The following is a 13,888-nucleotide window of genomic DNA, read 5'->3' as shown; positions in this document are numbered from 1 at the left end:
CTTTTTATTAAGATAAATAGACTGAGCTCTTTGAGTCTGTAGCTCTACACACCAAAAAAATCCACGGCAGCGAGTCAGAGCCCCAGGTCAGCTGACTCGGGCTCACGTTGTGGGGGCTAAAAAGAGCAGGGTAGATGTTTGAACCTGGGCAAGAGCCCAGGCTCTGAGACCTATCCCCCTCTCTGGGTTTCGGAGCCCAGGCCAGGAAGTCTACACTGCTATTTTAGCCCCGCAGCTCGAGCCCCACAAGCCTGAGTCAATTGACCTGGGTTCTGAGACTGGCTGCTGCAGGGTTGTTTTTTTTTCCTGTGTAGTCATACACTGTCACTGTGAGACATATTTTCTAACCATTCAATCATTCTCGTGTCTCCTCTCTGAACCCTCTCCAATTTATCAACATCCTTCTTGAATTGTGGGCACCGAAACTGGACACGGTATTCCAGCAGCGATCACACCAGCACGCTGACCAACATAATCTCAGTGTTTCCTGTACTGCCCCCTCTGTCTGTATCCATCTGTTGTCTTGTCTTATACTTACATTGTAAGCTTTTGGGGGAGAGATTGAGTCTTTCTGTTCTGTTTGTACAGCATCTAGCACAATGGGGTCCTAGTCCACAACTAGGGCTCGTGGGTGCTATGGTAATAACTAATAAATACTCTGACGAACCAGGCAATATTTACAAAGGGTTGTCTTTAAGTGAAATTGTCATTGCTGAGCTATGCTGACAACCAAGCTGTGGAAACGTAGCAAGAAACAAAAACAACAACAAAAATAATGAACATAAAAGCTAAAGCAAATAAATAGATATTGTATCCTGCCCTGAAGGCTCACGCTCACGCTCACACACACACACACACACACACACAGATGGCCAAGGAGAACCAATCCCAAAGGCAAGGCCTTCCATACTGAAAATGCCCTGCCAATTATGAAGTGTAAACTCTTCAGGCACTGTAACAGCCTTAACATGAGTCACAGTGTAAGCAAATGCCAATGTATCTTGTGCTCCACAATCTAAGCTTTCATTACCAAAAAAAAAAATTAAGTCTCTAATCCTCCTGCTTGTGAAGGTAATACTAAAAATGTGAATGGAGTGTAAACCAATCCAGTGATATCTGCCTGAGTCTGCAGACAGCTTGAAACAATAGCGGTGAGAAAGTTGGGAATTGCCCCATCCATCTCAATGGGGTGATCTGGCACAGATAGGAAAGCAATAGGAATATGGGAGCCATAATGTCACAAGGTTTGTAGGTGCTCAAGGACTGGTCTTTGTGTGAATGTACTGTACTTCCATCTGTGGATGTCCACGGGAATTACCCATGGATTTCAGGTCAGGAGGCTATGCCATTTGCCTGTGTTGTGAGCAGTAAATCCCAAACTGATGGAATCATAGAATATCAGGGTTGGAAAAGACCTCAGGAGGTCATCTAGTCCAACCCCCTGCTGAAATGACTTACTGGAAACTCTTTCCCAGCAATCTGCTGGCATTTCCAGGGGGGCAGGAGGAAGATGGTAGGATTTGTATGACGAACTTTTACCCTTAACTTCACATTACTCCCTATGCCAGGTTTCAACAACAGCCAGAGTATTTGCAGAACTTTCTTTAAAATATATCCCTGCCCTTACCACACACACATCATTTACACTGCTTATCTCCCAGACCTTTCCTTGCTCTACAGCACAAGAAAAGACAAACAGAAACAGCATAAAACTGAGTCCTTGCAAAAAAAATGTACCTATGTGATTGGAGAGAAAATATCTAGTTAATTTTGGTCCAAAAATGTAGATTTTGTAAAATAAGACTTTTCATACACTAAAACAATTACAAATATTCTCATGAATGTTTGTTCATTGGTTAGAAAAACTGCCTCAGCTGAAATCAATCTCCTGAAGAGTTTACAAAGTGAAATTAATTAAGGGTGAAACTGACTAGTCCAGCAGTTCTCAAACTGTGGGTTGGGACCCCAAAATGGGTTGCGACCCCATTTTAATGGGGTCACCAGGGCCAGCGCTAGACTTGCTGGGACCAAGGGCAGAAGCCTGAACTCCATCCCCAGCTGGGGTGGTGGGGCTCAGGCTTCAACCCCCACTCCCCCGACCCGAGACAGCAGGGTTCAGTCTCCGCCCCCCACTCTCACTGTTATGTGGTGACTTTGTTGTCAGAAGGGGGTCACGGTGCAATGAAGTTTGAGAACCCCACACTAGTCCATTTTCATTATCCAAGTGGGGAAAAAACGCAAAAAGTAATTAAGCAAAAAGTAAATTCAAGGTTTTAAAATTCTTTCAATTTCAACAAACTAAGATATTAGTGTGGTTACCCAGGACATCAAGATTCTTTTAAATATGGCAGCCATTATTGTCAGTTACCCCATTACTGCATCAGTTCAGGGCCCAAAAGGAGGAACAAAGTTAGCGTAAGTCACCTTTGCACTTCCTGTGTTCTGGGAGAGTGAGGCTTGCCCAGCCCCCAGGGTAAGTTAGAGCTTCTCTTACAATGTTCCCCGTGGTGCCTGCGGGGGACTGGAAGCAAAGAATAGTCTTAGTACAGCCGGCTCCGGCCATAATCCTGGCTTGCCTTCTACCTTCAACTCTTGCCCCTGATGCACCACCCCCTGTGCCAGGCGCTGGAAGAAGGCTACAGTCCATACATGAGTTGTATGCTGGCTGGGGTGGGTCCCTGAGCAGGGAATATTCTTAGGGGTCCAATTCCAGGAATTCCACCCTCTTTGTGTTGCCAGAGCAGTGTAAAGACATTTTTAGCAACAGAGAATCAGGAATCTTATTTTTAACCAGGCAGTGTCCTTTTAACAGTTTTATGCCTCATTTTCTCTTATGCTGATCCGGACTTTGATGCAGTGGCCTCTTAGTTACTACTAGTCAGCACACTAAATCCCTTGTTATAGGCTCCTTTGTTAATGTAGATGGACTTCAAAATCTTCACTCCTGAGGTAAGCCCTGAAGCAGGCACATGCTATAAACAGATATTAACCACCTGTAACATGCTTCACCATCAACATAATGTGTTCATTTCACAACTGCAAAAGGCTAACCAGAATATCAATCAACACCTTATGGGGAGAGTGAAAAAATGCTTCACGATGGACTGCTAGAATGAGAACTTAGACACATGCTTTGTATTAAGCCTTTCAGCACCATATGACTAGCCTGGATCTACAATGCCATATGTTCTTTTCTAGTTCTACCACTATATCGCTGCAATTTACATACCATCAGAGGGCATGCAGATATCCTTTGTGCAGAGATTTGCTTAACATTCAAGAGCAGTGAAAGGACTAAAGTGGGCCAAGCCTCCAGGAACGGAAAGATCTGGAATCCTTGATTTACTCTATTCAGTCTCAAAAGTCCAAGGAGAAAACCATCTGATACTTTTTGAGTAGTTGGCTTTTAAATAAAATATCTAAAATATAAAATGCAATTGTAACACACACAAAAATTAGCAAAGCATAGTGGCTTAAGGATAGAATTGCCCCTGGCTGTACGCATTTAGCTGCTAATTGGGACTATGCATAAGTACAAAGGGATAAATGACCTCTATTCGATTTTACATTACTCATTCTTTTCTGTTTCAACTTATTCCTTTCCCTGATTTTTTTTCCTTTCATTTTATTAACATTGTGTTAAAATACAATACAGAAAAGGAACAATGACTGAAACAAGGATGTTGTGTCTTTCTTTTTTTTAAAATTAATGATAGTTTTATTTCCTTAGATTGTGGGCCCAATCCTACTTCCCCAGAATCAATGGCACTTTTTCTAATGACTTTACCTGGAAAAAGATCAAGATCTTTCATTGTTATTCTCTCTCTTTCCATATACTATGTCCATTTTTCTGTGTATCGCTGCTAATTAATTTCTGCCTCAGTCTTTGATCTCTTCTCCCCCCTGCCCCCCCATAGCCTTGTTTGTTTCAATTTCTGTCTCTATACCCATTTTTCTCCCCATTGCTTAGATCCCTTTGCCCAGAAGCTGCAGAGTTTGGTGTCACGCTAAGTAGTCCTCACAAGACCCTAGCAGACAATCCACTGGAAACCGATAATTATTCATAGTTCTAATGCTGCTCTGAGACCCAGATGCAGTAGAAGGGGGGTTGTCTATTTCAAATCACTTCAGCTGTGACACTTCAATCAAGACAAAGACTGTCCCTCAGGCACCTAACCATTATGTCACCCAGAAGCAGCTGATGCAGTGTCTCAGGCTGCTTGGTAACAGGATTTGGTCCCTGCACACTCATTAAAAAGCAGCATCACAAGGGACTGAGGTCTTTGAATATAAAGTATCCTGTGAATTGCTCAAGCATCAAAGGATCCTGTACATTGATTATTGGAAGGGATGAAAGGATGAATAATTTAATGAACCAGGTAGAACATACAAATACAAAAAATAAATTGAAATCCATTAGATATGGCAATTGAGAATTCTTTTTCCAAGCTTAAAATCCTTCAGACTATTAGAAGCTGAAACAGAGTTTTTAGTGCTCTGCAAACCAGGGACAAAGCCTGAGGTCTATAGTCAAAGCGGCTATGGATTTCAGTGAGAGCCTTGCCTTTGTAAGGATTAATAAAAGGCAGAATAAGGAGTTCAAGATTAGGCCCATGATGAACAGATAAGACTTCTACTTCAATCAGACCTTCAAATAGGAGCAGAATTGAGTGTAACAGAACAAGGCTTCTGTATACAAGTTTGTCTGGCCCTTGACTTCTAACACAATTATAAACTAAACATACTTTAGAGGAAAAAAAATATTCAGACCTATACACAAAACACTGTCTAGTAGTTCTTCTCTCAGGATACTCCTAATCTGGTGGTATGAGGTCCCATGTCCCAACCACATGTTGGATAGTCCTGAATTACTACTGCTCAGGGAATATGAATTAGATGAGATGCTCTTCATCCACTATACAGCGTTGCTATGAAACAGCAGCTGTGTTTCATCTAAGGTGGTTGTGTTTCATTGGTGGTTGAAGATTCTATTGCAGTTGAACATTAGGAAGAGTTCCAAAATTCTCCAGAATCAAATACACTACATCAAGTTAGAGGCAGCTCAAAGTTCTATTTTTTAAAAATTATTGTCTCAGCTGTAAGATGTGTTCTACTAACTGAGATGGAATAAATGGGCCAAAGATGTTAACATAACCCAGTCACTGTCCAATATTAAACTATGTTGAACAAGGTTTGGGATTGGGTATACAGAGACTTCAGCCTGCTTAGTACCATGGTGTAAACACCATTAAAAATCCTTTAAATCTTTTATTAAAGATAAAGAAAAGACAGAAAAACAATTAAAGCATTTGAAATGTAAAGTATTAAGTCAGGCTTTCATTTCAACAACACCCCTTGTTCCCTCTTCCTTTAGCTGGAGACAGTTTTTGGAAAAAAAAACAAACAAAAAAAAACCATTGTTTGATAGTCTCTTAGATGGTATCAAAGATGGTAATAAGTATCCTTATGGGGAAAAGAGAAGTCAGTTGAGATGGGCTGAAGCTGTGGTGGTTGTTAAAGTTCAATCCTGTTTCATCCCAGGTGGTTTTTGGGATTCACCTGGAGCTGGCAGAAATAGCAATGTCATCGTGGTCCTTCTCTGTGGCTTGGTCTGGTCAGGACATCTCTCAGGATCAGGATGACAAAGGGCCCAGGTCCCAAGAGATGGTGGGGTGCTAGCTATGATTATGAAGCTTGTTCCATTAGCAAATTTTTCTCCCAAAGTTTCTTTCTTTAAGAATCCCAAAAGGGAGTAATGGGTGGAATAGCCCATTCCCTCATTATTTTGTCCACCAGTTAGGCCTAGTTTCCAACACACCAGTTTTGGTTCACTGATTTCTGGTTCTACACTCTTCTTGTTTACCAAGCATGATCTTAACACAGTCCTGGATTTATATTAGGAGGCCTTTTGTTTGTACTAATTCATCCTGTTTCCCTTTTGTACCTTTTCTCTGCAACATTTATCGTTGGCTATTGTGATATCTTATGAACTTTCACATACTTTTTACAGTTGAGCTCAAAGTTAGGTACATCTGTAGGTCGAGTTATCACAACAGACACCACCAATGTTGAAACTAACAATAAACCCATCTTTCAAATGACTGGATAGTCTTGCTGTTCACTCTACAATGGAAGCAGAACTAAGATTCTTAATGTCTACAAAACTTTTTTTGACTGCTGATATTTCCAGGATTGGTGTATCAATCAGAAGCCCATCTCAATAAAGTTGCAAAGGTTGCTGTTAATAACAGGTCCTGATCTGCTTCTCCTCTGGCTATTGTGTGAATGTAGCCCATTTCCTTTGTTTATATTTTTTAAATGATTTGTTTCAGGGCAAACTGAACATTTTGTTTGACCTGAAACAAATTTGTGTTGACTTCTCTGCTTCATCAAATTTTGTTGGAATTTTTGGTTTCCATTCAAGCCTCCAATTTTTTAAAAATTTATTTACCCAGTTCTGTTTGTAACGTTATCATTCTGTTTCTTAAGTTGTTTCTGTGACTGCTCACGGCTTCCTTTCAGGAGGCGAAAATCACCTGCAGAGTTACTCATCTACTGAACATCAGGTTAGTCATGAAGCAATATTGAGACAATGAAGGCAGGTGGCCAGAAGGTCACTTCTATTTACTCCTCTAGTTCTTTTGAAGGGTTAAGATGGCTATCTACCAACACTGAGCTCACTGTGCTGTTATATAGAAAGAAAAGCCATTGTTTGAACTATCAATAACTACTCATTAAGTTTTTCCTGTCTTGGAATATTAATATTCATTCACGCCCCCTTTGGAAGCGTAAACAGGCAGAATTAAAACAGAACTATTAGAGAATAATAAGAACTTGCCAAGCAGGTGGGGGGAGTTGTCATTCCCCAGGTCATGTAAACATATGGTGTGTTGTCATCCACCCGGACTGTCTCTAGACACCAACATATGCTTTAGAGAGGGCGCAGCAGAACCATACAGCAGACTGAGACCATCAGAATTCCTCCAAGAGACTCCCAGACAGAACTGCAGCAGCTACATCATCCTTGCCTTTGCAAGCACCTCCTTATCGCCTTACAGGACTTTAGTATCCCACTAGGGGATAGTAGAGACTACGCCCCATGCACCCCCAATGGCCAGATCTTGAACAAGGGTGCAAGAGAGAAGCGAGTCTCTTGTGCTTTCTACCATCCTTCACCAGGGCCAGATTTACACCTTACGTGCCCCTAAACACAGCATCTTCAGCGCCCCCTCTGCCTACAGATGACCTTCATGTTTTCCGTAAAAAATTAAATGAAAAGAAATATAAACACAGCCTCCCCGGGAAAGCTCAAGACCCTCCGTCACACACAGGACTTCCAGCCTGAGATGGGACGCAGCCCACCCGCCCCAGGTGAGGCACAAGGGGGGGGGGGGAAACTACATCACTCTCCATGGCAAGCGGTTCCCGGGTGTCTTCTGTCCCTCCTGCAGCCCGGTGTGGCAGCCATGCTCCGGCTCTGCCTGTGCAAGTAAATGGGGGGCCAGCCATGCTCCTCCCTCTCCAACACGGGGCAGAAGCAGCAGGGTGGCCAAGACTAGGAAGGGGCTGGGACGCTCCCAGCACTGTCAGCAGCTGCCCTGCCTGGCCGTGGCTCACAGCACCCCCAGATGGGCTGACTCGGACGCTCACCCTGCTCCAGCCCCAGACTCTGGATGGCCACCAACCCATGCCAGGAGACCACCTGCCCGCAGGGGAGCTGTATTAACTTTTTAACTTTTAACCCACTTTTAACTTTTAGGCACCCCTAGAACATCGGCGCTTAAAAGGTCTACTGTGCCTAATTGGAAATCCGGCCCTCAGGAACTAGCCAGAAGCTAGCCCTGGCTATTTGCATGTAGCCCTGTGTAATTGCACAGCAACCAATGCACATTAAATTCCCAATCAAGTTTAAGTTAGAAGTATGTGAAATATACTATGCATTTCACAATGATATGAACAGATAAACTAAACATATCCAGACCCAGACCTTTCTCTGGAAAACTTCCTGTTGATTTCGATTAATCTACCCTGACAGTGTTTCCTGACTTAAAATTAGAATTGCCCAGTTCAATCTAGTCCTGATTTCTGTTCCCTCTTACATACTTATGGAAATTCCAAGGCAAGCTTATTGTCACTGGCCACAGCAAACCAAATGCCCTTTTGAGTAGAGCTCTCTGTGACAAACAGAATGGAAAAGCATGGTGCAGCTCGCCTAGCTGAGTCTTGTACTCTCTTGAAATACGAGTGACCGAACAGAAATCAAGCTTATGAGAATACAATTACTTCCCTTAGGAAAGTTTCAGCCTAGTGCAATTCCAGGATGAGTCTGTAACAGAGACCATTTGTCTGTTTGTTATGCAAGGGCCTGATCCTGTGAGTCAGCCTTCCATTTTGCAGGATCAGGCCCCAAGTTTGGGCAGCAAGGTTTTGACTATGGATTTTATCCAAATGTAATCCAATCAGAGGAAAGCAAGGGTTTTATATATATATATATATATATATATCTTAGCTCTTTGTTTTCTGGGAAGTGATGTTATCAAAAGCTTATCAATTCTAATTCTTCATGAAAAGACATTGCTCTTGTCACAGGCCCAAGTGCACCACTTCCTGGCTATGCTCCGTACTGTGGCCAGATGTACTCTGTGAAAATATCTGTGGCCAACAATATCATAGAAACAAATGGGGGACACATTTGGTTAGCCAACCAAGTTGTGAAAATCTCATTCAGCGTTGTAGATTATATTAAGACTGTAAACTCTTCAGGGCAGGGCCTGGCTACTACTCTGTGTCCGTACAGGGCCTAGCACAATGGGGCCCCATTTTTGGTTAGGCTCCAGTCACTACCATAATAAACTCAAGTAATAAAAAACAGTATTTTGATGGGAACTTTAGTTAATGTTTATGGAAGACAAAGAGACCTGCTTCTAGGTTCTACACACGTTGCCTTTATTAGTCAATGTGAGCAGGCATGAGCCCTAACACGGTAAGTGATCTACATGACAGGATCACCTGGATTTCTTAAAATGGGACCTTCATAGTTCCAGTTCCAAACTAGTTGCCCTGGGCTTCCAACCATGCACCCTGGTTCTTATGACAAAGGACAGAAGCTCTGTGATCTACTTGGAAATCTTTTGTTGTCTCTTTTCTGCTCTCCCTCACCTGAAGTTTGACACCCCAGTGAATGAAGTTCCAAGACCCAGCTCCTTCCTGAAAGAATTAATTCTAAGAATCACCTTGAACCATAAAGCCCTGCAGATACCTGTAGTGATGAAGTCCTTTGCCATCCCTGATTAAACAAATTCACTCTAAACAGGGAGAATCGCTGTAACTCGAATTCGTACTTTGCAGTGCAAAGAAACAATTCAGGGCATTTACACTTTTGGAATCCAAGCACTCGAGTGCTAATACCAGCTCTGCCACAGATTTACAATATAGCCTTGGGCAAATCATTTAACCCCCCCATTGTACAGATATGGAAGCTAATACCTACTTACTTGTTTCACAGTAGTGTTTTTGTTATTCCCCACCTCTCCCACACAGCACTTGGAATAATAAACATTTTACAGTATAAGTATTATCTCAGAATTCATTATAACCAGATTCCACTGCATTGGGAGTTGGAAAAGCCAGAATGGAAGAACACATCCTTCAGAGTAACTGACACCAAGGTGCAAGAAACAGAAAGGAATTTCCCTCTAGGGATGGGGTGCAGAGAACTACCTGGTTGCCTGGAAACAAGAGACTAACGGCAGCTCAATTTCCCCCTCCCTCTGCACTCAGGGGAAGGTCTTGCTGCTTGGAAGACAGAGAGGAGAGAGTATCTGTGAAGAAAGACCTAGGGTTATAGCACTAGGTCAAATTCCAAGGTGGGGGAGTTTTCTCTTACTACTTTTTTCCCCCTTACGCTGGCTTGCTTTAATTTCTGAATATAAACATTATCTTGTAGAGAAAACCAGTGTGTTTTGTCCACCAGATAGAGACACTAATTGGATAGCTCAATCACACAGTCACCGGTGAAAAGTAAGCAGTGGCATTGCTGCCTGCTGCTCCCAATGTGTGTCATTGCAGACAAAACTCTGCCAATTCAGTGAGGGAATATAATTAGGGAAAGGAAATAACCATTCAATAAGAAATATAAGAACAGATGATGATTTAAAGCAAAATTACATTAATTTCTATCATGTGCTCATTAGTCATATTTTCTGTGTATGCTGCCAAAGTGTTAGTAGAAATAACTGTGTGCCTGTTGCTAAAAATGTTATAAATCTGATCTGAGTTTGAAACGTAATAATGGTTAGAAACTTAGAGATCCTAACAACTGCTCTGCTTATATAGCTTCATGTAACAGATCATAAGACAGAAGACTTAAGCATTCATTTTGGAAAACTGTATTGTTAGAGACAGAATACGGTGAAGTGATCTACTTTTATCACATAAATATTTTAATAGCCATCAACAAACTCCTGAGTGCTCCACACTTCTGGTCCTGACATATGTTTAGAGCTATTTTTAGCAATTTGAGTTTTACCTAGATAGCCTGAAAAAACCCAATTTTTGGACTTCTCCTTGTATATATTGCAATGAATGTCTAATATACTGTAATGAGGAATCTCTTTATAAATGTTCCCCAGTGCCCTTAACATATTACTGTTCCAAACAGCACTACACTAAAGAGCATCTTAGTGTGCACCAGCAGGGTCTACATGGATCAATTAATATGTACCACATTAGTGCACTTTAGAAATCACAATTACTGCTCTATGTAGACAAGCCCTTAGACACAAGTAACTATTTATACTGTTTACTGGATAAACACCTATTTCTTTTTTCCTTTTTTTATTTATTAAACCGAGGATGTTTTATCTGTTTTTACTGGTTCCAATGTAAAATCAGAAGCCCTACTTATTTATATGCCTAATCCCTCGCAACTGAAATAGTGGAAATCCTGGGGTGCACCATGAACTCTGTTGTGCTCGAAGGGTGCTACAATCTAAGGCACAGGTCGGCAACCTTCGGCATGTGGCCCACCAGGGTAATCCACTGGCAGGCCACGAAACATTTTGTTTACGTTGACCATCCGCAGGCATGACCCCTACAGCTCCCAGTGGCCGTGGTTTGCCGTTCCCAGCCAATGGGAGCTGCAGGAAGCAGCGGCCAGCACCTACCTGTGGCCCACACTGCTTCCCGCAGCTCCCATTGGAACAGTGAACTATGGCCACTGGGAGCTGCAGGAGATGTGCCTGCGGACAGTCAACATAAACAAAATGTCTCGCGGTCTGCCAGCAGATACCTGATGGGCTGCGTGCCGAAGGTTGCCGAGCCCTGATCTAAGGGTTAATAATAATTGACGTTTAGGGCCAATACTGAGTTTAACATTTACAAGTAAGTGTACAAAGCCTCTGCTCCAGGCAGCTTACAATCTTAACTAATTTTGTAACACAGTGTTTGTTTTGGGAATTACCTATGTTTTGTCTAAGGGCAGGTCTACACTTAACATGCTGCAGCGGCACAGCTGTCCTAGTGCTCCTGTAGCACTTCAGTGAACATGCTACCATGCCAATGGGAGAGCTTCTGCTGTTGGCGTAGTTAATCCACCTCCACGAGAGGCAGTAGCTATGTTGACGGGAGAAGCTTTCCTGTTGACATAGCACTGTTTACACCTGGGGATAGATCGGTGTAACTGCGTCACTCAGGAGTGTGGATTTTCCATACCCCTGAGCAACATTGGGGATTGGTCCTGCTTTGAACAGGGGGTTGGACTAGATGACCTCCTGAGGTCCCTTCCAACCCTAATCTTCTATGATTCTATGAACATAGTTATATCAGTGTAAGTTTATAGAGTAGACCTGGCCTAAAGATAATTTTCTTTATCTGAGATGCTAGAAGCTTGTGTCAGTTAGTGCATCCCAGCTCTCCTCTGTATGTTTTACTATGTAGTAGAGTTATCTTCTCCAAGGTTAAGGTTGCAAACATAGTCCCGTAGTAAGGCTGATTTTGATAGCTTTTGTACTTTTTAAAAAAAAATACAAATTTATGCTCTCAAATTGGAAGGAAAACCAGCATCAGAGAATAGCTTCAGACGACATTCAAACTGGCTACTTGTCACAAATGAGAGGAAACTCAAACATTTGGAAACTCCTCCTCCTCCATTCCCTACAGCAGAATGCTCATTGGCCTACCAGGAGGAATGTGCATAGGTAGTTTACCAAATGGAGTAAACGAGAAACAGAGTTTAAGTCACTTTGTAACTGTTCCCTAAGAGGTCTGTAGCAGAGGTGGGAAGAGAATGTTGATGTCTGAGAAGGCAGAGCCACTTCTTGTCAGTAGACGACACTGTCCCTCATGCAAAACAACTCAAATCTCTGGACTTAGGTAAACTGTAAAATTGGGATAATAATGTGCACTCACCCTTATAGCGTGTTTTGAGGTCTACAAGTGAAAAAAGCAGTAAGAAAGTTAACCCATCTGAATAAATGTAGCTGATAATCATTATACAGCTAATACTTCCAACTGGTTTCCCCTCTACTGGATGGAGAATACACAGGATACTGGTTGGCAAACACATTTAACCCCTAGTAAGGACGGGTGTCATAGATTGGAAGCCACTCCCTGCAAATGAAAATATAGTTTTAAAGTCCATTTAGGCAGCTTGCAAAGGAATCAGCCCCAAAAGTAAACAAGGCTGACACACAAAGCCAGCTGACCTGACTCTAATAAGCACAGCTTTAAAAGTTTATAGACATTTGGTACTGAAACAAAGATTTGGCAAGAAGTTAAGGAACTAAAATGCAATGAAAACAAACGGAGATCACAGAACTTCAGAAAAAATGTTGGAACGTATGAAAAAAGGGAAGTTCTCTGTTTCAGTCACGTGTACATGTCACAAGCCTCCCAAAACCATGCACACAGGAAGCTTCCAGTGCAGACATAGTGAGCTTGAACCCCATATGATTAATACATGGACCATATCATCTTTTATAAATGCCACAGAAGAGTCAGGAATTTAAGCAGCTAAAATGAAACACAAATAAATAGCAAAACTGCCTAAACAAGGCTGCATTTGTATATAGTGGGGTTAGGTCCAGCCTAGAACATTCTGCTCTTTATTTGTTTGCACACTGCATACTGTACATAAACACAGGCTGACTAAGTGCTCCCCACAGAAGAAGAGCAGCTTTCGTTTGACAGAAAGGGATTAGCATCTGCCAACTTTGTCACCAGCAAAAGAAAAGCAAAGTGACCTTTGCCTTCCCACCCCCAGAAGCAGCAGGGCTTAAGCCTTAGCTATAAGTGTTTAAGTCAATGGGTCCGATTTTCCTCTCTGTTATACTGGTGTAAATCTGGAGAACTCCCACTCAAGTCAGTGGAGTTACACTGCTGTAAATGAGAGAATTAGGTCCCATTTCTAAAATCAGTCTTCTCACCCTTCACTCCTTTCCATTTGTCTTTCTTGGTCTTTTGCTTTCCTCACTCACTCAAGAAACCAAAGGCCTGCTCCTGTGCTCCCATGAAGTTAATAGCAAAAAACTTCCATCAGTTTCAACTGGAGGAAGATCAGACTGAGAATTAGTTTCACAAAAATGCATTTTTCCATTTCTAAATTTTATCTCCCTCAGATAAGCTGATTAAAATTTAAAGAGTGCTTCCTTATACGTTGCCCCTTCCACCAACAGCTACTTCAAGGATTTGGGCTGGATTCTTAGCTCACTTACACTAGTGTGAATCCAAGCTAACTCCATTGTTTTCCCCCAAGTTACACCAAATTTATATTGGCGTAACTGAAATCAGCATTTGACCCCATCGTTAGCCTGCTGGAACAGAAAATGTATACACTTTATTCTGTTCTTTCCCAGTTACTTTGACTATATACCAGAATTTGAAACATATG

General features: G+C 42.1%; 1 protein-coding gene across 4 annotated transcripts in view; it reads right to left on the bottom strand.

The window, feature by feature from the left end:
- Positions 1–13,888, bottom strand: part of CLMN (calmin) — a 117,791-nt gene that overhangs the window by 50,131 nt on the left and 53,772 nt on the right. Inside the window, exon 1 of one of the 4 annotated variants that reach the window (XM_045013606.1) lies at positions 4,771–4,911. The exons of 2 other annotated variants lie outside the window; for them this stretch is intronic. In XM_045013606.1, coding sequence (XP_044869541.1) covers positions 4,771–4,852 — 82 coding nt within the window. In that variant the 5' untranslated portion in view covers positions 4,853–4,911. Of the gene's footprint in view, positions 1–3,229; positions 3,258–4,770; positions 4,912–13,888 lie in introns of those variants that run through there. One more of the 4 variants, XM_045013608.1, reaches the window with a different exon arrangement.

This window comes from Mauremys mutica, chromosome 4, assembly GCF_020497125.1.
Source record: "Mauremys mutica isolate MM-2020 ecotype Southern chromosome 4, ASM2049712v1, whole genome shotgun sequence".
NCBI lineage: Eukaryota > Metazoa > Chordata > Testudines > Geoemydidae > Mauremys > Mauremys mutica.
The sequence above is the reverse complement of the archived record's forward strand: the minus strand, read 5'-3'. Positions and strand labels throughout refer to the sequence as shown.